A 21,801-nucleotide genomic window follows, 5' to 3' on the forward strand; every position below is an offset into this window, starting at 1 on the left:
GAGCACAAAGGACCAAGCATCAGTGATGGTGAGCACCCACAGCGAGCCGCTGTGAAAGGCTTGAAGGTGTGGGTAACTCTGCTTGCTAAGTACCTACCTCAAAGGGAGCTAGGAATATGAATTCAGTGTTTGAAACTGAGCTGAGGAAGTAATGCTCGAAGCACTAACAAATACTAGGGTTGCAGACACGGCAAGAGGTCTTGCCTCTCAGAGCTTCACAAACTTCCAGTTCATTTCTGTGGAAACTCAATTGATGTCCAATAGTATTTTGGTCTGAATCTGCCTGCACAGCACTTGACTTTAGACTGCAAAAGTTTCCAGTGATCTTTCAGCCAATGCTCGAAGGTAGCCATGGTAGGATTGAGATCTCTATTCAGCAGGACACAAGGCCTTCATAAAAATAGAGAGCTTGCACCCATGCTTCAGACCTCATCCCTGCAGCAAGCAGCCCTTGGTTTGCTGGAAGGTACCTTGGAGAAGAGGACCTAGTAATTGAATGTGACGGGTATCTCTAGATGAAAGGAAGGAGCAATACAGTACAGTAATATATTTTGGAAGGAGCAATAATTAATTTCAAATGTATCCTGGTTGAGCCATTTCATACTGTTTATAATGACTGGAACTGTCAACCATAGCTCAACTCTTCTTGAACTTTCTGCAAATAATGGATTTGAGCTTTTTCCCATTTTTTTCTCATCAAGCTCAATCCCACAAGGCCTTTTTAGAAGACACAACTGTGCTTGTGATTGTCCACACCCAGACACCTGCCATCCCGGTGTTGTTGGCCAGCTCTGTCTGGGATTGACAGCTTTGCAGGAAACTCATTAAAAACAAACCCCCAAAAAATCCCCCTCCAAAAATCTTCCCCATGTATCATAACTGATGGACTGTGATATTTTTGTTTTACCTGTGAAGCTACTGCTCATTTCAGGTACATCATCCTCTTCCTCATTCTCTGTATGCACTATGCCAGCATTTTGCATGTCATTGTAAGACTTGGTTCGCTTTGGAGTCGACTGCTTGGAGCCAGACTGCAGATTTTGCAAAGCATCGGTGGAAGTCACTTTCCCACTGAGGGGCTGGCTGGGAGGCTTGGGCGTTCCATAATAGTTACCTAGGCAATAGAAACACATTTGCATCTTCAAAAGAGAGCAGTTTGTAGCAGCAAGATTTCTATTTTATTTTCTTTTCAGTTCCATTAAAATCTCTGTCTCTCCCCACAAGTAAGTAAATAAACGAACACACACCATTCCCATTTTGGGGGGGGCATATTTCATCTCTAGAGCAGACACGGAAATATTTCTTGCCTTTTAAGTTATTCTTGTTGAATCTAAAAGGAGAAGCAATGGTTGCATTGTTTAGGTGCACTGAGCGTACAAGGGCTAAAACAAAAGGCAGTCATGGTGAATAGCAAAACTTCATCTCGTTACATCTGAATTTCAATTAGTAGCCTCTTTACATGTGTGCACCCACACAATGCTGTGGCAGATCTGGAGTGAGCCCTGCAGAAAATAAAAAATTCATGACTGCCATCACCCAGATAAGTGATGAAAGGCTCGATGGCCTGCTTTAATACACAGGTTCTTTTAGGGTGGATGTTGCATTTAAAAAGCAAAAACTACTCTCTCTCTAAAAGAAAACTTTGTCAAAGGAGAGAAAAGGAAAGGTACCACGTGGCACTGCTTTCTTCAAAGAGGAAACTCAGCAGTTGGGTCAACTTGGGTAAAAGTGAGCAACCAGACCTTAAAGCAAAACTTGAAGGGCCAAAGACGCACCCACAGTTACACAAATGCACAGCTCTTGGCAGCCATCACCAGATGTGATGCAAACAGTGCAAAGTGCTTGGGATACTTTGCCGCCATTTTAAGTGACCGTGGAAGAAATACAGAATAAGTACAGGTTCATTGATGCCAGAACTCCACAGAGGTATTTCACTGTTCCTGTTTCACTTCACCTCAAACACCACAGTAGTGCTTGACTTGCCTGAAACGCCCCACAGGAATCTCAGGTCTGGAATCGGTTTCTGCAGCACTGGGCATTATAGGAGTTCAGGCCTATTGCAAGGCGCATCTTTTACTGTTTATGCAATGATCTGTGATATACAACAGTTTTACATAAAACCCCCCAAATTTTCCCTTTCAAGAATTACTATTAATTTTCATTTGCCACCTTCAGATTCCAAGGGTGAACGTAAAAATTCTCCCTATACTCTCCGGCATGACAAAATATAAAGGATGCTCTCCCATATAGCTTTGTATAAACTCACGTGGGGGTGCTTGCATATAGCTTCAACTGTGGCAGCCACACAAAATTCTTCTCTAAAATATACATGCACATTTGATTACATTCTTCATCTATCTCCCTGGCTATGTATAACCTGAAAGCATTTTTCAATTTTTCTGTACATAATTACATTATATATTTAATATCCATTCCCCAGAAAGCGTACATGCCCCTTTATTACCCCTGTTACACTAGATGGAAACCACATGCCAAAGGCAGATTGTGCAAAGGCACTTTAAAACCTCATCTGTGCTAAAAAAGATTATTTTTTTTTCATTTCTTTTTATACACATGTATGTGTATTTTTGTTGCAGAAGTCAACAACACCATTCATACACTGAGCTATGACACTGAGTTTAAAGTTAGCTAAGCAGCTCTGCATTGACCTGCCCCACTGCTGTATGCGGTAGGGCCACTCAACCAACGCATTTCATGCTGCTCAGCCATCACACACCCGAGGTTCAAAATAACATATCCTTATTTCAGTTTGGAAGTACTAGTTGTTTATCTCAACTCCTGTTCAGCTGACTGAATTGCCTTTCCCATTCAAGCATCTAAGTCCCTTGCAACCCTGAAGCTATGCATGTTGTCAGCTTTAGGGTAAGGCCACAGGGATCATGCATGCCCCAGCACCCCTAGATCTCCACCTGAGACTCTGGAAGGTCTCCGGACATATCAGCAGCAAGGGAGACCGGGAATCACCCTGGCTCAGGCTGGCAGAGTCCATTTGGGAAGACCGATTTGGACATACGTTGCTATCTTTCCCACTCAGTGCCTTCCAAGAGGAGAAAAAGTCTTTCTTACAGAGCTGAGGCTGGAGAAGTCAGAGGAGCTCCTATCTCCACACTTTTACAGCTGGAGTACTAGGACAGCGACACGTGCAGGTTTGTCTTAACAAGGTGTGTTCGAGCCTATGTACAATGTCGCGGATTCAGCTCCATAGGAGCAGCAACACTCCGCAATGCTTTCATCTTCTGTTCATCATTTCAGAATCTTAAATGTACATTGATGCATAATTTATAGGGAGAAGGAAATTACTTCTTCTGGAAAGAGCCTCTAATGGGGATGGAGGCTCCTCAAGCAGGTTGCAGTCGCTGCTAGAGAAATGATTCTTATGCTCTATATACTGCAGGACTATTTTATACAAAAAGAGGAGGAATGGGGAAGAGAGAGTGCAAAGGGAAAATACAAAGGTAGGTGGGCAGAAAAAGGATAATCAACACTGCTCTTTTCCTGTCCTCTTCAGCATTTCTCCCGAAGACTGCTGCTCCTTTGGGGTTTGGGGTTTTTTGGATTTTGTTTTTTGGTTTTTTTTGTTTGTTTGTTTGTTTTTCCAGACAAAATATGTTTTCTAAGGATGTTAACTGCTAAGCAGAGAGATCCACATGCGTGCCATATATGTGAGAACAGCTTTTATTTATGGCACTGCACGTCACTATTTTGTGCAAAATTTATTTCAGGTCTGCTGTAAATGGTTAAATCTTTTTGCGATGGATGCAACTAAGTGAATGAGGGGGATATATAGATGTAGCTAGTGTGGATTTTTACTTCTCCTGGACAAGAACATAGCACAGATGTTACCATCCCTCCTCCAACTACAGAGAAATGCATGATTGTATCTCTGAGTTTTGTTCCTTTTCAGTTCCTCTAGCAACAAGCAAGACTGGAGCTCTTAACAGTCCACGGAGAGCTGTTCCTCAGCAGAAAAGCAGGCTTCTCTAAAGTATTTCAAATTTGCTTACACCGAAATCATTAGTCACTTTTCAAAACAACCATGGTTGTTGGTACTATTATTAGCAAGTAATTATTTTGTCCCAACACAGCGTGCTGTCTTAGAGGATCCCTACAAGTATGTATGAACACGTATGAAGAGCAAATATGAATTTGAAACTGAGCATGGCTCTGCATGTGTGAGTTTTGTTTTGCAGAATATGGGAAATGCAGCCATTGGGGCTGAACTTTTCTTTTTCCTCCACAGGAGGCAGATGCAGCCTGAGTCAATATTCAAAAAAATCACACTTCTTCCTTCAGATTCACACGAGGACACACAGGTTTGGGAAACCCAGCTCATGCTGAAAAACTGCAGAAGCAAGCTCCAACCCAGCTTCCAGGTGTCATGGAGAGCAAGAGAAAATGGAAAGACTCTCTTTTCCTCATGTTTGCTGGATGCAGTCAGACTTATTTCTCTTCTCTAAGCAGTTCTTTCTGAAGACATGGCACGTGGGCCCGGGCGTGGGGGCAGACACACCATTAGGAGGGACTAGCACTTAAAATTATCATTGGAACTCATGTTTAATCCTAGAAATTAGAAAGAGAAAATATTTACCCTGTGACTCAGAAATCCAAACGTGCACCATTAACAACAGACAGTGAACAGCCCAGCAAGAGTTTTAATACACTCAGACTCGAAATTATTTGTTCAAATTAAATCTGTCAATGTTTATGAAAAAACATACATTTAAAAATATGCTTTAACAGTGTTTTGTGAGCCACTTGTAAGCCTAAAGAAGGGGCTAACTTCATAGCCAGTGTAATTTGTACTGAATATCCAATCAGCTCTAATTATTAACAGCATGTTACATGTGCATACACAAGCATCTGTCATCCCAGAGGATCCCAAAACATTTTCTAAAGGCGGCACAGTAGTTAAGGCAGGACTCCCCGGGGTGCAGAGCTCCCCCGACGGCTCAAGTGAAGCTCTGTAAAACTTCTGAGGACTCTGTCCCTAATGTGACATCTCAAAGCTCGAGAAGAGCAGCCCATCTCCCAGACAAAGAAGATTTCTTGATTAAGACAGCAGGAGAACCTCTACTTTTCTGTGGAAATGCCAGTTTTGAAGCAGCCAGCGTGGCAGAAATGGCACTTTCCCACGTCTGATTCCTAGGGGAACCGGGCTCCTAAACTTTCCTCTCTTCTCAATCACATTTGAATCCTGCCTACAGCAACCAAATGAATAGCTAATAACAATGCATTCACTCAGCAGATGCACGTGCCATTAACTGAATTCCTTGTCATCACCTTTCACTAACCCTTATTTTATTCAGTCCCTTGGTGCTTAAAGCTTATTTAACCACAACTGAAGTTTGATGGCAGCTTTTACAGCCAAAACCATGACTGAATCCATGCACTCTAAAGCACCACTCAGGAGAGTGCACAAAAATAACAATAATAATGAAAAAAAAACAGAATAGCTATTTGGAATGAGTTGATTTCTTTTCATCTCCTTATCTCTAAGTGTCAGCAGCTTACACATTGTAGCATCACACAGAGTAATTAGTCTTTGGTAACAGCTAATCACAACAGTAAGACAAGTTCTCATCATCATAACACTTCTTCCTCTGCCAATTCAAGCAGTGATCATAATCAATGAAAGCAATCTACAGCAGCTTCTATCCTGTTCTGCAGCTTACGAATCAAAGCAATACTGTCAGCCAAGAGAACCTTCTTTTTACATTTTAGAAACCTAGTGGTAACGGAAAACTTTTCTTATATTTCAAAATAACAAAACATTCTTATTAAATATTCCCCTGATGGGCAATAAATTCACAGACAACCTTAAGTTTTTTATGTGACCTGAAATTTGGAATGTAATTCACAAAAACACACCAATTAGCTACCCTTAAGTAAAATAACTATGAATCTAATCCATAAAAACTTCTGTCAATCACCATTCAATTCAATTCGAGTTGAAAGGGCTCTGTCCATCCAAGATGCTGTTTCTGGAATGGGTAGAAATGCACAAGAACAGGCATGCAATCTAAAAGGGTCTAAAGTGGAATGGCTATGAAAGTAGGTGTTTCACCTTGCGGAGAGGGAAGATGAGACCATGGAGGCTGCTGGGGCGGGGAGAGGGCAGCAGAGCTGAGATGGAGAGGTGAAAGAAGGCAGAGGAGCTGTGTGCAAGGTCAAGCACAAGCTTGAGCATTAATCCAAATGGCACAATGCCAACTGAAGAATGTGGTTCCAAACCGTATATTTCAGTTACTTTGATCTGTAGGTGTTGGCTTTGCTGTAGCTATTATCTTTTTTTGGGGGGGAGGAGAATTTGTCTTGCTTTTCTGGTGTGAAGAGATTAGGCCTGGGACTGGGAGTGCATTTGTCGCTCAGGAAAGTACTGAGCAGAGTTCTCGCAGTTCTGAATTTACTGACGCCTACTGTGAGGCATAATTTTGCGATTATAAAAAAACCCAAGAAACTCAAAAGCTTCTGTGTAGTACAGAGGACCCTGCGTCCACAAGAAGTGCATCTGATCTTCAAAGCTACCACTCTGTGTTAGCAAGGACTCCATTAACAGCTCATGTTTTAAAAAGCAGTTCATAACTTACTGTATTGATGCAAATGGGTATTTTGGGAAAGAGACTGGGAGATAAGCAGCAAAATTAAGCAAGGCCTTGACACTAAGGCTTCAGATGTAATTATTAATGTAATTGTTTTCTTTACTGAGATGCAGCTCTTCTTCTCTGCATTGTACAAGAACCAAAACAATTGACCCTTAATTTTAGCAGAAGAGCCTCTGCTCATCTAATCCAGCAAGAGTGCTTGTGTCTGATTAGCACAGGATGAACCGATTCCTGGGAACAGAGCTCCTGCTACAGTGTTTTGTCTGTTCTCTTCCCAGATCACATTCTGGTACAGATTTCTACATTTAGATGACAGATCTGGCTGCTGTCTGTGGGATTCACCTAGCTGCAACTGCACATTGATTAGCAATTGCCTTGAGGAAATTCAGAGTATCCAGGCAACCGGGAGGCGGCCGCAGATACAGCATCTGGATCGGAAGCGAAACATAGGCATGGAAAGAGATCTCAGAGAAATTAACCTGCAATATATGCAAATCCAATTTGCTTTAGATAGTAGAGTCTCTGACAATTTTTGCAGTTATTAATGGTGAGGTTAACTGAAAGATCAGTCTGGGTTTCTTGTTAAATTAGTCAAAATGTTACAATATGCACATTTCAATTTATGTCTGAAATCTAACGTATATTCCAATTAGTGTCCTTGTAGGCAATGATAGCATAGCAGAAAGTCACCTACAGACCAAATCAGTCTCGTTTATTCTGATTTTCCCCATGTTGAGATATCACTACATATTGCCACACGCTATTGTTAATACTCACGTACAGCTGCGTCCAAGCACATTTGATGCATGGAAAATTTCTAACAAGCCAAAACAAAGCAAAGATACTTAAAGTAACACATAAGCAGCAAGATCTTGGTAGCATGGGGCATGAGATGGCTATGGAAGCTCAGGGTGTTTCCTGAACTCAGCTGTGTTAGAGCACATCAAGAAAACGTGATGTAAAGCCATAGCAATATGCAACTATTCTTCTTGCAAATAGCGAAATATTTCTATATATACTCCCACCACGAGGATGTGTCCCGTTAACACCTTGCCCCTCAGGAAGGTGGTGGTGCGCGTATTGCGGCTCGCAGCACGGGGCGAGCTCTGCAGTGGAAGGGAAACGCCCCAGCTTGCGGAGGCTGGGCTGCCTCCTGGTGCAGAAGGGCTGCCCAGCTGCAAAGGGAGCTGGATAACATCAGCGAGGAGCAGCCAGTTCTAGAGACAGTCCCGAGCACATCCAGTACCAAGAAACAATGCCGAAATGTGCCCGGCTGCCATCTATCAATGGACTACCATGAACAGTCTTCAATGCATCACACTATGGTTAGAGAATAAATAATGCCTTAAAATAACCTGAAGTCTAACTTAGGAAAAAAACAGCCAACTCACCATATTCTTTTTTGCCAGAGGTGTTTGGGAACAACCTCTTCCCCCAAGGTTTGTCTTCTAAGATGCATCAAGAAACAGTGAAAAGCAGGACTGCTAATGAACAATTTCAGACAGAGCTCACAGTGGAAAACTTCTTATTGAAAGTGCACAGAGAGAAACCAATCAGGAATGCCATAGGAAATTCAAAACCATTCTAAAACCCTATCAGAGATTTGAATATTTGCTTTTAGAGACAGTTACTCAGCTGCTACTTTAGCTGTTTGTAGAATTAAGCATTGTTACCAGACGACACTTCAGCATAGCAGCACTCATGTTTAACACTGATAGTAAGGCACATACACTAGAATGTGTTGTCTTTTTTTCTTACCAGTGGTTTAAAAAAAAAAGAAAAAAAAGAAAGCAAAATATAAAAGCCAACGACAGAACAGGAATCTTTCTGCAGTGCACAGATGTTAATAAGTGGATATTCGACATGATACATTACAATGGTGCTAAAGGAGCCATTATGATTTATTGAGTCAATCTGTAGTATGGAGACATTAATAAGCGGATCTTATCTTATTAAGCGGAACATGTTGTTCCGCTGCATGGGCATCCCCAGCATCTGCCACCCCTACTCGCCCAATCTTCCTGTCATGTTTTGCATGCCACAGACACAGCTCTCATTTCAAGGTTGTACCAAGTTGGCGAGACTCACAGGCTGCGAAGACACCACAAGAGCAGCAAAGAAAATCCAGCCATTTTGCTAAAGCAGCTGGGGGAGCGGGGCTGCTGCAGAGAAACCCGAGGAGAGCTAGCACATCAGATAAATTAGGCTAAAGGCATCTTGATTTGAAGCATGTTGCTGAATACACCTCTCTACTTCAGCTGAAATTCTAACTGCACTATTAAGGTAATTTATTACACTCATTAAGTACCACAATCGGAGACCCTGTCTACAGTAGCTAGTTTTATACACTTTAAAAATGTTAGCAAGTCACCCCATTACATCTTTGTCATGAGACTAATGCAGATTACTTATTACTTCTCTTGGCAATCACATAACACTTGTCCTGAGAATGAAAGATGATGCCTTGACAATAATACGCTATAATGTAATAACCCTTCACATGTTATAAAGTGCAGCACTTTTTCTTTTGAGGATCACTAAGTGCTGGGCAGGCATTCATTAATACAGGCTCGCTAGACCCTGGTGACACAGCCATCCCCATTCAAAATTCAGCGACCATGCTAATGTCCCCGTGCGTCTCCGCACAGCGTTCATCTCCACTGCTGCATTCAGCACAGCCCTCTGAAATACCATTGCTTCCACTCTCTCCCTCCTATTTGTAATAGGAGATAACTGCAGGCACAGGATATCTGCTGAAATATTAATGAAGAGAGAAGTAAGCGTTGTTTTAATATTCTCCAGGCCAGTAACCTGAAGTATAGAGCAGTTACCTGATCTGCCCAGGGCCACTCAGCAGCTGGGAATAAAATCTAGAAGCTGTGGTTCTGCTCAAAACAGTCTTCCCTTGGGGTCCCTGTGAAAGCCCGCAATTCAAATGCAGAAGTAATTGCTAAATAATTGTAACCTACAGAATTACTTCCAAGCATCCATCAGTATTTTATGCCCTGCAGGATCGGTCAATAAATGCCTGAGATTACAATTATCACGGTTTCCTGTCCACCAGAAGGCCTAGACAATGTGCAGTCTAAAAAGATTTTTCCTTCCTAATGAGTATTGTCAATGGGAATTACTAACTGGCTCGAGCGTGTTGCATGCAGCTTTACCAGCATGCACGTGGTGCAAGAAGCACCAATACTGGTGCAGCAACACAGCTTTGGGCAGGTCTTCCAGGATTTCAGTTCCAGCTCCTGGATTCATATGATCAACATGTAGCTTTCATTAAGGGAAAAAAGAAGTTTCTAGGCTTTATGGTTAAAAATCAGCATGTTAAAACTGGAACTGAAAACCTCAGGAATTAAGGCTTGCAAACGCCCCCTCCCACCTGATCAGGCTTTTTGGAGCATTTTGGGTGCAGAACACACCGTGGAGGTGACAGGTGACCAGAAAAGCAGCTGCCAGGCCCGCTCTGCACTCACCAGGATGTGAATCAAAAACTGCCCCGAGGAACCGATTTGCAGTGCACCAGCAGAAATAATAATGACATTACGCAGCCCAGTAGGTAGGCAACACCTTTTTTGTCCTATTCAGCTTGCAGTTTCTCTCTTTGCAAATAGAGCACTTTCAAAACCTGGGTTGTTCTTTCAAAACCTGATACACTCTCCTACTCTTTTATTGTTTCCAGCTGTTCTCTTCTTCTTGTTCTTTATTCTTTCCAAATCAATAGTATTCATATCAGCATCAAAGTGCTGTGTATTACCCCTCTTCTGATGGCTCCCTTTTTTCTAATCTTTCCCCCCAGAAGTTCTCTTCAGTAACTGTTACTAAACAAATGCTTGTGTTACATCTTCTCCCGCAATGTTTTTCCCAACGACAGTGCCAGTATCTGCGTGGCTTAATGCTTTCAGGAGTCAAACAGATGTCATCCAGTAATGCCAAAACTTTTATCTTGATTATTTGGGTCAGAAATACAAAGCATACATCCATCTCCCCTCCCCCCCGCCCCCAATGCACATGCTTAGAAATTAAGGGCCAGAAGGGACCTTGGGACCACCCTGACCCCAAACCACCGTCCTGCTTGAGCCACGTGAGCTTGTGGCTGCCAGGCACACGGAAACTTCCCCATTCATCATCACTACTCTCCATTTCATAGCATTCCCTTTCCTTCATCTCTAAATCACCTAATTACATTGTAATAAAAAGCAACCCTATCTTTGCAATTGTTTGATTCCTACTCAGTATAATAGGTATCATTATTAATAATAAAAGCCATGCATTAAAGGTATTATATTATCGTTCTCCAGAGAGAAACAGAAGATTGTTTCCTTTTGTTGGGTTCCATCCCTCTGGTTTAGAATAAGCCATCGCTGGCAGGGTCAAAAATACAATCAACTTCATCATGGTGGTACATTTAAAAAAAAAAAGGCAGCAAAATGCAGCATAAAACAAATTATAATTAAAGTAAACTAAGACTATAAAGCTGGCAATAACAAAGACTTGGACATTAGAAGTCTAACTTATTTTGTGGTCTGGAGTTTTTGGCAGATTGGGTTTTTTTTATAGACAAAATTGCTGGTGATTGCAGCATTGAGTCTGAATCACACCATCTTCCAAGATCTAATCAAGATCAACACTGGCTTGATCAATAAAGTTGTAAAATAAGATTTCCAAAGAAGTACTACAAAGCTATTAAAGAAATCTCAGAAAGCCGCAAAATCATTTCTGGAAGCTGTAAGTGAAAAATGAACTTTATTTATTTCACATTACAATCAAATAGTAATGTGTCTTGATGCATATGTGCACACATGTATCATCATTATTTGCTTTATTCTTATTGATTTTTCCTTCCATGAGCCAGCTCTTCAGAACCACTATGCACCAGCATCACTGATGTCAATGGGGAAAGAGGCTTCTCAGCACTCCTGACAAATTGTTCCTTTAAAGTTCAGACACTTCTATCACCCACAGAAATGAAATATGCATTAGACTTATGAAAAATCAACCTCATCTTCAGCAACTCAGAAGAGCGACCCATGAAATCTAAACAGTTTAGCTGCTACTGCATATATTCACATAAGCAACGAAACCACCATGTTATAACGGTCCCAGAAGGTACAGCATTTTCTGAAAACTAATTCCCAGCAAGTCCCAAGAGCCAGCTTACAGACAGTTACCCATTTTGTCTTTCCAAGTGGAAAGGTCACCAGAACAAATACGATCAGGAAGTAATGGCGAGGCAGTTCAGTTGATCTATTTTGAGCACCATGACAAAGAAAACTAATTTAGTGTTATAATTAGAAACACGGAGAGGAAAAAGCTCATTTTGGAGCACTGCTGCTGCTGGAATGTTAGCATTGGTGCTGATGGAGCTAATCAGCTCAGAGAGGTGGAAGAGTGAAACCGAGTTATACATTTAGCATCTTCATGCAAACCAGGCTTGACACTGCAATTGTCTGCAGTTGGGAATAAGTGCAAGGTTTAAAGGTGACCTTACAGGGAGTTTTGAAAGAAGTAAACTAAACAAACAATGCTTCAGAACTTTTTTTTAGAGCTTGAAAACCAAAACCACATCACAGCCTTTTTTGTTCATATTTGATGACCACTTTTCAAAAACTATCCGCTATTTGTATGTAGTTCATAATTTTAAATGTATTTCATGTTATTTATTAACGGCGGCAAGAATAACTCTATTTAAATCTCTCATAATTACAACAAGACCCATTTCACTTCTTGCAAATGGAAATATGACATGAATGAGCATGAATGGACTTTGAAACCTGTAACGTATTTCTTTTCATTGTCTTCTCAAGAGGTACGTTTGAATGTTCTTCGGGGCGGGGGGGACCCTACCCCACCCCAAAAGGAGTTTTCAATTTAAAGGAGAGAGAGATTGCAGGTTTAGTTACACAAATCCTATTGTATACCTAAATGCGGCCAATTTGCCTTGCATTTTCTTGGAAGTCAAAGCTATCTTTTTCCTGCTCTCACCCTAGTGACATTTCAGTGCCCCTTGGCTCTCTCAGTGTTGTTGTTTGTAAAGCTGTGCTGTAAAAAGGATCAACACAATGACCCAAGTTAGAAGTAATTATCCAAGAATAAATAAGAAAAAAAAAAAAAAGGTCAAAAGCAGTGCATCACGTAGCTGCATAGTGAGACACAATTGGGTGATGAAGGATGTATACTTAGGGAAGACGAAGGGAAAGAGAGATGGCAGGAGGGAAGAAAAAGTAAACAAGATGGGCTACAGTGGACAAAAAGAAAAGATGCATTTTCATTCACTGCCACACTGTCTTCCCTCAGTATTCTGGTACTGGACTTCATACTGGGTTTTCCTGGCCTACTGATATTAATCTTTTGAGGTAGTTAACTTGAAGGGAAAAGACAAAAGCACAGCAATGTCAGAATTCCCTCTCTCGGGGTACATAGAGAAAAGGGAAGTAGAGCACTAGGATGCAAAGTGAGGTCCTAACTTGATCTGGTTAACACGAGCAAGGGTGTCGCAAGTCCGGTGTCCTACCACGGTTATTTGAAGTGCTTTTTCACTGCCTGTGGCTCCATACCTTCGTAAGTTCCTACTTCCAGAAGGGTCCCACTTCGCTCCAACTCCAGAAACTCTTCCACAGTCAGAAAGTTATAGTCCACACCAGGCACTTCTCCTTCTCTTGGGGGGCGGGTTGTGCCTGAAAGGGAAAATTAGCATGTTAATATAGTTGTTTTCTTATCAAGAGTTAAAAGGGACAATGAACAATGTTCATAAAGATGCAACAGTATCTGTAAAATGCAATTTGGTGAGCTACACAGAGAGCAGCATCAAGAGTCCAGCTGGAAGTTAGGAGTCCACATAAAAACTAGACAAGACATAGATCACAGGTTGAGCTGGCGGTACCAGTTGTTCCACCCAACAACAATGTTTTTGATATTCCCAGAAAGACTCTCTGGCAAAGAAATCTCTCATCTCACATGCAGAAACACAGCTGGAAGAGTTTGGCATCTGGGAATATGCCAGCAATTACCTTCCTGCCATTAACACAATCTCTCATACTTCAACTTCACTAAAATTGCAATCTGTATTCTCAGATAAGGCAACTTCTTTCTAGCTTCCATTATTTCTGTATCCCTTTATCTCACCAAATATTCTTTCACATCAAAGATCTTTTCTCCCTTATTTCTTCTTAATATTTTATCTCTATTTATGCTATTATTTTTATTCAGCATTAAAAAGTACCGTAAGATAGTTTTGATGCACCGTTCACACATGCTCACTAAAGAGACAAGCTGCAAACTCTTCTCACAGAAGTTCACCTATAAGCTCATTTCAGTTCAAGAAATACTTTTTCTTTTTAGTAATAATTCACACTGAATCTCTCTCTAGCACTCGACAATTTAAATGGTACCCATGGAGAACGGGGCTCTGATCACTGCTATTCTGCCAGCTCTGAAACCCTTCTCCCTTCTGACCAATTTACAGCCCTTTGAAGCATGGTGTAAGATGAGTCATTTCATGACTTTTTGCTAAGATGGCTTGGGCCACTGCATTTTAGGTCACTGGGCACAGCTTAATTGATTAGGATCAATTTCTATTCAATAGCCTTTATTTTCCGTGACTCCAGAGGCTAGGACGTGGCTGGATTCTGTACATCTGAGATTAAATATAAATGACAGATTTACAGATGGTACAGGATACCGAACTTTAGAAGAGCGAGCAGCGTTGAGAGAGTTGGAGGTGTCTGAGTGCTGTGGCTGCAACCAATCTGCTGGCTTGGGAAAAACTTTAGAGATGTGGAAACCATACCTAACATTTAATGAAGTATGATTTCTCACTTCTGTGGGACTCTTCCAGCCCCTGGGCAGTGCCTTCTTAGTGCACACAATTTCTTAAACCCTCTATAAAAGGACTGAAGAAAGTATAAAGAAGCTGGGCTTCTGGAAACTAACTGGGAAGATTCCAGCTCTCAGAAGTTGAAAGAGCATAAATTCCCCATGCCTGCATCTGGCAAATGTTTTCCTCAAGTGCCAGGGAAGCGGAAAGTCAGTTTATGCCCTATTCATCTGAGAGACTGCTCAAGAGGTCAGTCTTGACAGAGTGACACCCTTGAAAGACTATCACTAGATTAATTTCCCTGATAGACATCCACTTTCTCTAACATCCTCCATTTCTTGCTTCAAAACAGAAACTTTCTCTGTTTTTTTTGTTATTTACCATCAGCCTTCAGATAGTCTATAAATTCCTGTGCTTTTTCTATCATTCCTTCTTTTGCAGCTGTGCGAATGGGTGACGGCAGGAGGAGGAAAAGCAAAAAAGGGGATGGAAATGATGATGGATATCTTCACCCTAATAGCAGAATTACTCTTTCCTATTTGAAAGGATTCAATTTTGTAATCTTGAATCCTTACAGTAAGACTACAACGATTTTTACCAAGTAGTTTGTAACTGAGGACAGGTGTCTTTCACAGATCTAGACCAAAGAAATACTGGAACTGCACCACATGCCTCTCTCTGCCCGAGTGCCTGCGTTTCCATCTAAAGGCTGGCCGCGAGGCTGAGCAGGCAATACCCACGCAGCTCCCTCCCCGGCATGCAGGGAGCATGCAGGCACCCAGGATGAAGGGGCACAGCTTGGACGCAGCACGTCCTCCCTGAGCACCAACATCGCTGTGGATGTTCAGGCTGTGAGGACCCTCACCAGGGCACCGTGGCTCTTGAGCCCCACCAGGTTCCCCTAAACCAGGCCCACAAGAGGTAAGGGGGCAGAATGAAAAGCTTCAGCAATAAGTATGTCCAAGGCTGCGCTGGAGCTGTCCCATGCCTGGAGCACAATGGAAGTGAGAATTAAGACTCTGTAGCGCTCCTCGTCCAATGCATCAGTCAAACGTCACCCTCAGCCATGCGGCACGCGAGCCGAGTGACCAAGATCGGGATATACTTTCTCCCAGTAACTGACAACGTGCATTCATGAGACACAAAGATCAGGGAACTTCAGGATTCATTTTACTTTATCTTCTAAAGCCGCCTTCTTTTCTTTATCTATATCTTCCCACAGAGAGCATTTATTAATAATTTTTTTTCCTTCTGAATTTTTATAGCAGGGAAATTGCAGTCAGCAGTTTACTAGTGCTGGCTGCCTATTTGACATGACAATTATATCTCTGCCATAATTCCTCTGAGCCATTTTAATGGATCTATTTGTTTCATCTCAGTGTTCTTAATTTCCTGAATATGTTCAAGTCGAAAAATCGCAGATGTGCTTGCTATCAGCGCGATTGCCTGCAACACGCTCTGAATGCATTAGAAACGCCAAGTCGCCACGTAAAAGAAAAACATTACATCACAAAGATAACATTTGTCACCTCGCGTCAGTCTCCAGCAACAAACAGAGGGAAAATAAAAACTACACTGGTTAGGATATCTTATCTGGGCAAAGGCGAAAAACCCAACAACTTTCCGTGTTGCTGTCTAGAGCAAAGATTGCTTGCAGATGCTCCGGCTGTTATCCTGCTTCACATCTGAGCAAGTGTTACTGAATGCAATTCAGAAAGGCAGGGGGAAGGGAAAACCCGCCTCCGTTTTTCTTGTAGCAGAATGACAGGCTGCCGGCTGGACACACGCCTGGCAGATGGCATTTCAAAGAGTTTTCATGAACCATCTGGGATGTGTACAATGATTACAAACCACACTTACAACAAAGCCAGAAGGGTTGCTTCACAAGGGGGGTGGGGGGAGAGGGCGGGCGGAAAGAAAGGGGGAAAGAAAAGAAAACCAAGAGGCGCGTAAGCAAACTCGGTGACTTTTCTCAGGCACGGGACGCTGAGAATCATCAGCGCCTTCCACCCTGAGCCCTTCCACAGCCTGAAACAACTGCTCGACTACTGTGCAGCATGTGTGTGCACAGCCCAACACCATCGCATGCTGCAAGCTACCATTGGACCTTTCTGCTGGTAAACTCCAAATTGTAATTAAGTCTCCCATCATTAATGTAACTTAATTATGGACAAAGCACAGTGTGTGTGTACTGCCTCCCTCCCCCTTCAAATTGCATTTCAGCAGCCTTCCCACAGGATGGTCATCAGTGAAGGAGAGGGCTATGGAGATGACTGTACATTTTATCAGAGCTAATAGCAGATTAGACCACAGCTAATGGCAGAATTAACTGAGCACAATGAGTGCTGCAGACGGCCCAAACAGGAGCTCAGATACTCCACTAGAAAAGGCGAGCCAATCATATTTAAATACGTTAACCTGCCTGCCATGTTTGCACTGAAATATTAAGTGGCATCAAATCTCATTGCCATTAGGTAGCAATTTAGCTAATTAATTTGAGCTATGTCCCACTGTGTGACTAGCTCAGAATTGCTAATGCTACAACAAGAAGGAACTGGAGGAGCAACTGCGTGGTTACCGACTCCTTCTGCACATTTAATGTTCATAAACTCTCACTCTTATTGGGCTAGAATGTCCCACAACATACAAAACTAGTTAAGGACATTAAATTCCCAGGGGAATTGCTCAAATCTTCTGCAACCACAGCAGACTTAAGAAAATAAATAAATAAAAATAAGGCTACTGCTTAGCATTGCAGGTTTTACCTTCTCTCTTGGCCTGGGGAGGTAAAACTACATATAACCTGAGTGACTCAGATGCTAGGTGAAACGTTTGCCCGGCTGTTGGTTTGGTTATCCCACCCAAGCTAGCTGCATCCTGGTTTATTCACGCACCACTAATGCTTGGGCCACAGAAGATGAATCTATCTCATCATGGGCTGGAGACACCACCTGAGAAATTGCTTGTAGACACAGGTGAGTTTGCCCACGCAGAGCCCAGTGCTGTACTTAAGCTAGCTAAATTAAAGCTTGCCATCCATGCCTAGAATAACTGGACTGTGGCTCAGACGTACTGATGACTATCAACTATTATTCTGAATAATTTAAGTGCCCATTTAAAACACAAATAACTACTGATGTTGTGTTGCCTATCAACCATGCTGACAATTACCCAACATGAGCCTCAATTATAGTATGGCCAGATTGTTAATATGTGATTCAGGGACTGTTTAGCTCCTTATCAATCTACCAGGGCCTCATGTTAAGCTGTTAATAGCCACTGATGCCCTGCTGCTAAATTAATCAGAATCTTTGCTTACTGTAAAGACTTCAAAGGGGCTGTAGTCAGTTCAATTACTTTCTTGTTAAAACAAAAAGAGTTCCTGAGCAGTAATTCTGCTACCATGCACCAAAACAGCCCCTAGCAAGTCACTCAGAAGTTGACTTCTCAAGTGCAGAACACCTACATCACCCATTTGCAAAGCAATGACTTCTGCAAACTCCTTATCCAATTCCACTGGCTGGCAATGATAATCTGGTGAGCCACCAAAATGTAGCTGATCAAACCACAAGTCATTTGCTTCTCATCTCCACTGACCAGCTTCTCTTAAAATGACAGACAACGTGGGAGTTGTACGCTCAGAGTTGCTACACCCATATTTTATCCAAACTCAAGTCACTGGTGGTTACCACAGGTGAATGGAACTGTAGTAAATAAGGTTTTAATGTGAAGTGTACAGGGATACTACTGACTCACGAAGCTGCAACACCAAGTGCCGTTGCAGGGTTTGCTGAGAGGCTGTTTGCAGGTGGGCTAGAAGGAAGGATGCTGTTCTTGCCACTGCTCTCGAAGACTAGTATTTTTCTTCATTTAGCAAGAAGAAGCTGCTGTCATCACCTATCTTCAGCTGCCAAGGAAGAAACATATTAGGAAACCAGCCCCTCTTCCCTCTGCACAGTGTTTAGAGGTCACCTTCTTCCCTCATGTCACAGGATAATTTGGAAAGCCTGCTTTGGCTCTCCTGCATCTGTCACCTATGGTGCCAGATAACTGCAAGGCAGGACAAACTCCACAGATTGGCTAATGGCAAGCGGAGAAGGGAAAAGACAGAGACAACCTGGTCTGTCTCCAGAATAGGCAACCTGATTAGCAGCCAAGCTTAAGGCAGAACTTATCTGCAGCACAGCATTAGAAATAGCCTTATCTACATCAACAAAAAATAAAGTGGAACCGATCTGTAAGAAAACATTGTACACAGAACTACTTCATCTTATTGACTTCTGGGGTTATCCAAACTAAGACTACTGACTGGTTTTTTTCAACGGCAGTAGAAGGAATTGTATTTGGACACTGTTATGCTATCCATTATACACGTGTGTGTCTCCACTTACCTATGGTAAGGAGTAAGGGACAATTTACAGTTCTAACTACATGAAGTTATGGAAGTTTCAGAGAGGTCTAGTCTGTTACAAACCAAACATGTTTGACTTATAAATACAATTTTCTCCTGAAACTCAAAACTCAGGAAGCTTATTCTGGGATTTTAAATGTTGTCTGTCCCTTCTCTAGCCAGTGGCTTGATACCTATAAACCACAAGAACGTGGCACGCATTCAAAGTGTCTCGGTGGCGGAGCAGAAATTCTGTCCAAAGGAGAATGTGGTCTGTCGCTAGAAATTAATTCACAGCTCTGTTAATGATGCATGCACAGGAACAGATGCTGATTGACTCTTCCTGGCCACACAGATAACTGCAGTACTAAAAGCAAATTTCTGTCACTGTGGTCAGCAGGAATGACTGATTAAACCCAGAAAGCAGCTGACCAAGACAAACCTGTCTTTCTACAGACACATTTCAGAGAGAAATGCATTTCATGGCTGTGGTCTGAAGTATTTTTTCTTCTATAGGGGGAGATGGAAGGGATTTGTACAAAGAACTCAGTATCTCCTTCTGCTCCCACCAGCCTTTCCAGCAACACTAAGTGGCCAAAGCTGGATCCCACAGCAGCAGCTTGCAAGGACTGTGCCTATCACACACGCGAGCAATGGCAGGTCGATCCTCAGTGCACGTAAAAGCCGCTCTCCCTCCTTCTGAGGCACCGTGTCCAGTCGCATCTCCCCAGCCCTTTCTCTCAAAGAAGTACTGACCGCCTGGAGCCTCCCTGGAGGAACGATTCAGCCAAGCCACACAGCAACAGCTCGGAGTTTGTACACCCTCCAGGCAGCAAGTTATTTTTGTCCCTTTTAGATCTATTTTTGGTATTCCTGTGGCCTTCACTGCCACCGAATAAGAACATTGATAATCTTCAAAACGTTTATCCTTATAGCGTTTTGAGGTAGAGCAAGCGGGTTTGTTTCCATTTCATAGCACAAGATCAGCCAGACTCAGGCTCTCAAAGGACTTCAGGAGCCTAATTCTAGAGAAATCAATGGGATTTAGGAAACCCTACAGATCAGGATCAGGGTCTAACAGATTAAAAGGGACAAAAATAACTTGCTGCTGCGTTGGGGCTTTGCAAGCTCGTTTGTATGTATTGCGAAACACCATGCCGTGGCTACACAAAGCCAATTCAGCATGAGGGGGTTCGCTCTTGACTGTAATATCAATTTAAAAGAAAGCAATGATTACCTGATGACTAGAAGAAGTAAGGGTACAAAACCTACACATTCCTCAAGAAAGCCACTTAAAAAAAGACCTGTTTAAAGATCTATGCCAAATATTCAAATACAACAGCACCTCCCTGACCTGGGAAAGTACCACCAATGGTACTACTGCAATGTGGCAGCTGCTAATGCAGTTACAACCTCTTCGTGCGTCCTTCAGAGCATTCATTTGCTTTCTCCTAAGGAAAAAAAGAGTATTCTGGCATCAAATAAAACATAAATAATAAATGTTCTTGGGTTCGCAATAGCAGCAGCTCGCCTTCTGGATCCCTCTCTTTGAGTGATTGCTGTTACCTCACCAGACACCTGCAGCTGAATCCCTCTCATTTCCCACGAGGTGGGACACCCACCAAGAAGATTAAACTTCATGAACTAATGAGTTTGCCATTAATCCTGTGTTCATGGAGTCCAACAGCATGACATCCACTAATTTAAATTGTGAACTACTGATGAAAAAGCAAACTATGTACCTCCTTGGCAAGAAGGCCCTAGCTGTAACTACGTGCAATTTTATTCTTTCTAATATATGGATTAGTGTAATAAAGTGTGATTTTATAAATCAATAAAGCTGTAGTAATGAGACTGCACTGTAATGTTCTGCTTTTAAATATTGGCACAGAAATAAATGAAAATTGCCATTTGTGTAAGTGTGTATGTGACTTATGGGAAGAGAAATTAGCTGAAAGTAAATTAACAGGGTGATTATATACTTGCATTTATATTTCAGTTTCTCTCATATATATACATTTTTAGAAGTCTACGACCACGACACACACCTTTATTTCAAAAGGACCACCTTTCTTCTATTGAAAAACTGTCCTAGTTACTCTCAGTAGAAATTCTGTCCTGTAAAAGGCTGCAACTGAAGATGGTAAATTAAATACATACACTGGATAATTACAGAGCACCCTTATTAGCTGGTTATTTTCAATCCTGTTGATCACGCACTCCGGACTATCTCAACCCAAGCTTAACCTGCTCCCTGTAGCGCTTGCTCAGGGCTGCCCCACATCAGCCATCTCGAGCCTTACCATGCAGAGGCACAGCAGTGCTCCACGCTGCACGCCCAGAGCAGCTATGGGAAAGCACAACGTGGATTAAGATGACTATTCCGTACGAATGTGCACATCTGTATTAAATGCAACAGCCCAAAAAGGGGAGGGGGCGAGGGGAGTGCTTAAAATCAACTTTGAAATAAGTCACAGGAGACCTGGGATGTAGGGTTGCTCCCACACAAACCGCACTTTTAAACAAATACCTCATTGTCTTATTTATACTTTCACATTATAGGAAGTAGTTTATCTGGAGGTACAACCTATCTTCCTTTATATCTGCTTTTTTCATGGCTACTTGCAGAGCCATCTGATCTCTACAAATTGGCAAAGAGAAGGCGTAGCCCAGTCTGAGAGTTTCGTAAGTCAAGGGCTAGCACTAAAACCAAGCTGTGAACTGGTCAGTAGAAGCACTCAGCTGCTGAGAAACAAAACACCCATCAGCTCCCTGGCATGTCTGGCTGAGTGGCTGAGCTTAAGACAGTCTAGTATTAAAAACTGTTTTTCATTAACTCTTGGATCTTCATGTGGCTTGGTACAAGTTTTGAGTAGTTCATATTTGAGTAGAATAATAAAATAGGCAAAAAATAAAACACACTCAAACCTTTTGCTTAATGTTAGAGACAGAAGACCGGGAGGAGAGGGCTT

The 21,801-nt window shown here is 42.2% G+C and overlaps 1 protein-coding gene across 9 annotated transcripts in view; it reads right to left on the reverse strand.

Moving 5' to 3' along the window:
* Nucleotides 1–21,801, reverse strand: part of MAGI1 (membrane associated guanylate kinase, WW and PDZ domain containing 1) — a gene marked incomplete at its 5' end in the record, with an annotated part of 358,756 nt that overhangs the window by 77,762 nt on the left and 259,193 nt on the right. For all 9 annotated transcript variants that reach the window (XM_082321191.1, XM_082321192.1, XM_082321194.1 and 6 more), the window contains 2 exons: nucleotides 908–1,114; nucleotides 13,181–13,300. In XM_082321191.1, coding sequence (XP_082177317.1) covers nucleotides 908–1,114; nucleotides 13,181–13,300 — 327 coding nt within the window. The remainder of the gene's footprint in view (nucleotides 1–907; nucleotides 1,115–13,180; nucleotides 13,301–21,801) is intronic.

The sequence above is a fragment of the Platalea leucorodia genome, assembly GCF_965183815.1.
Source record: "Platalea leucorodia genome assembly, chromosome: 9".
NCBI lineage: Eukaryota > Metazoa > Chordata > Aves > Pelecaniformes > Threskiornithidae > Platalea > Platalea leucorodia.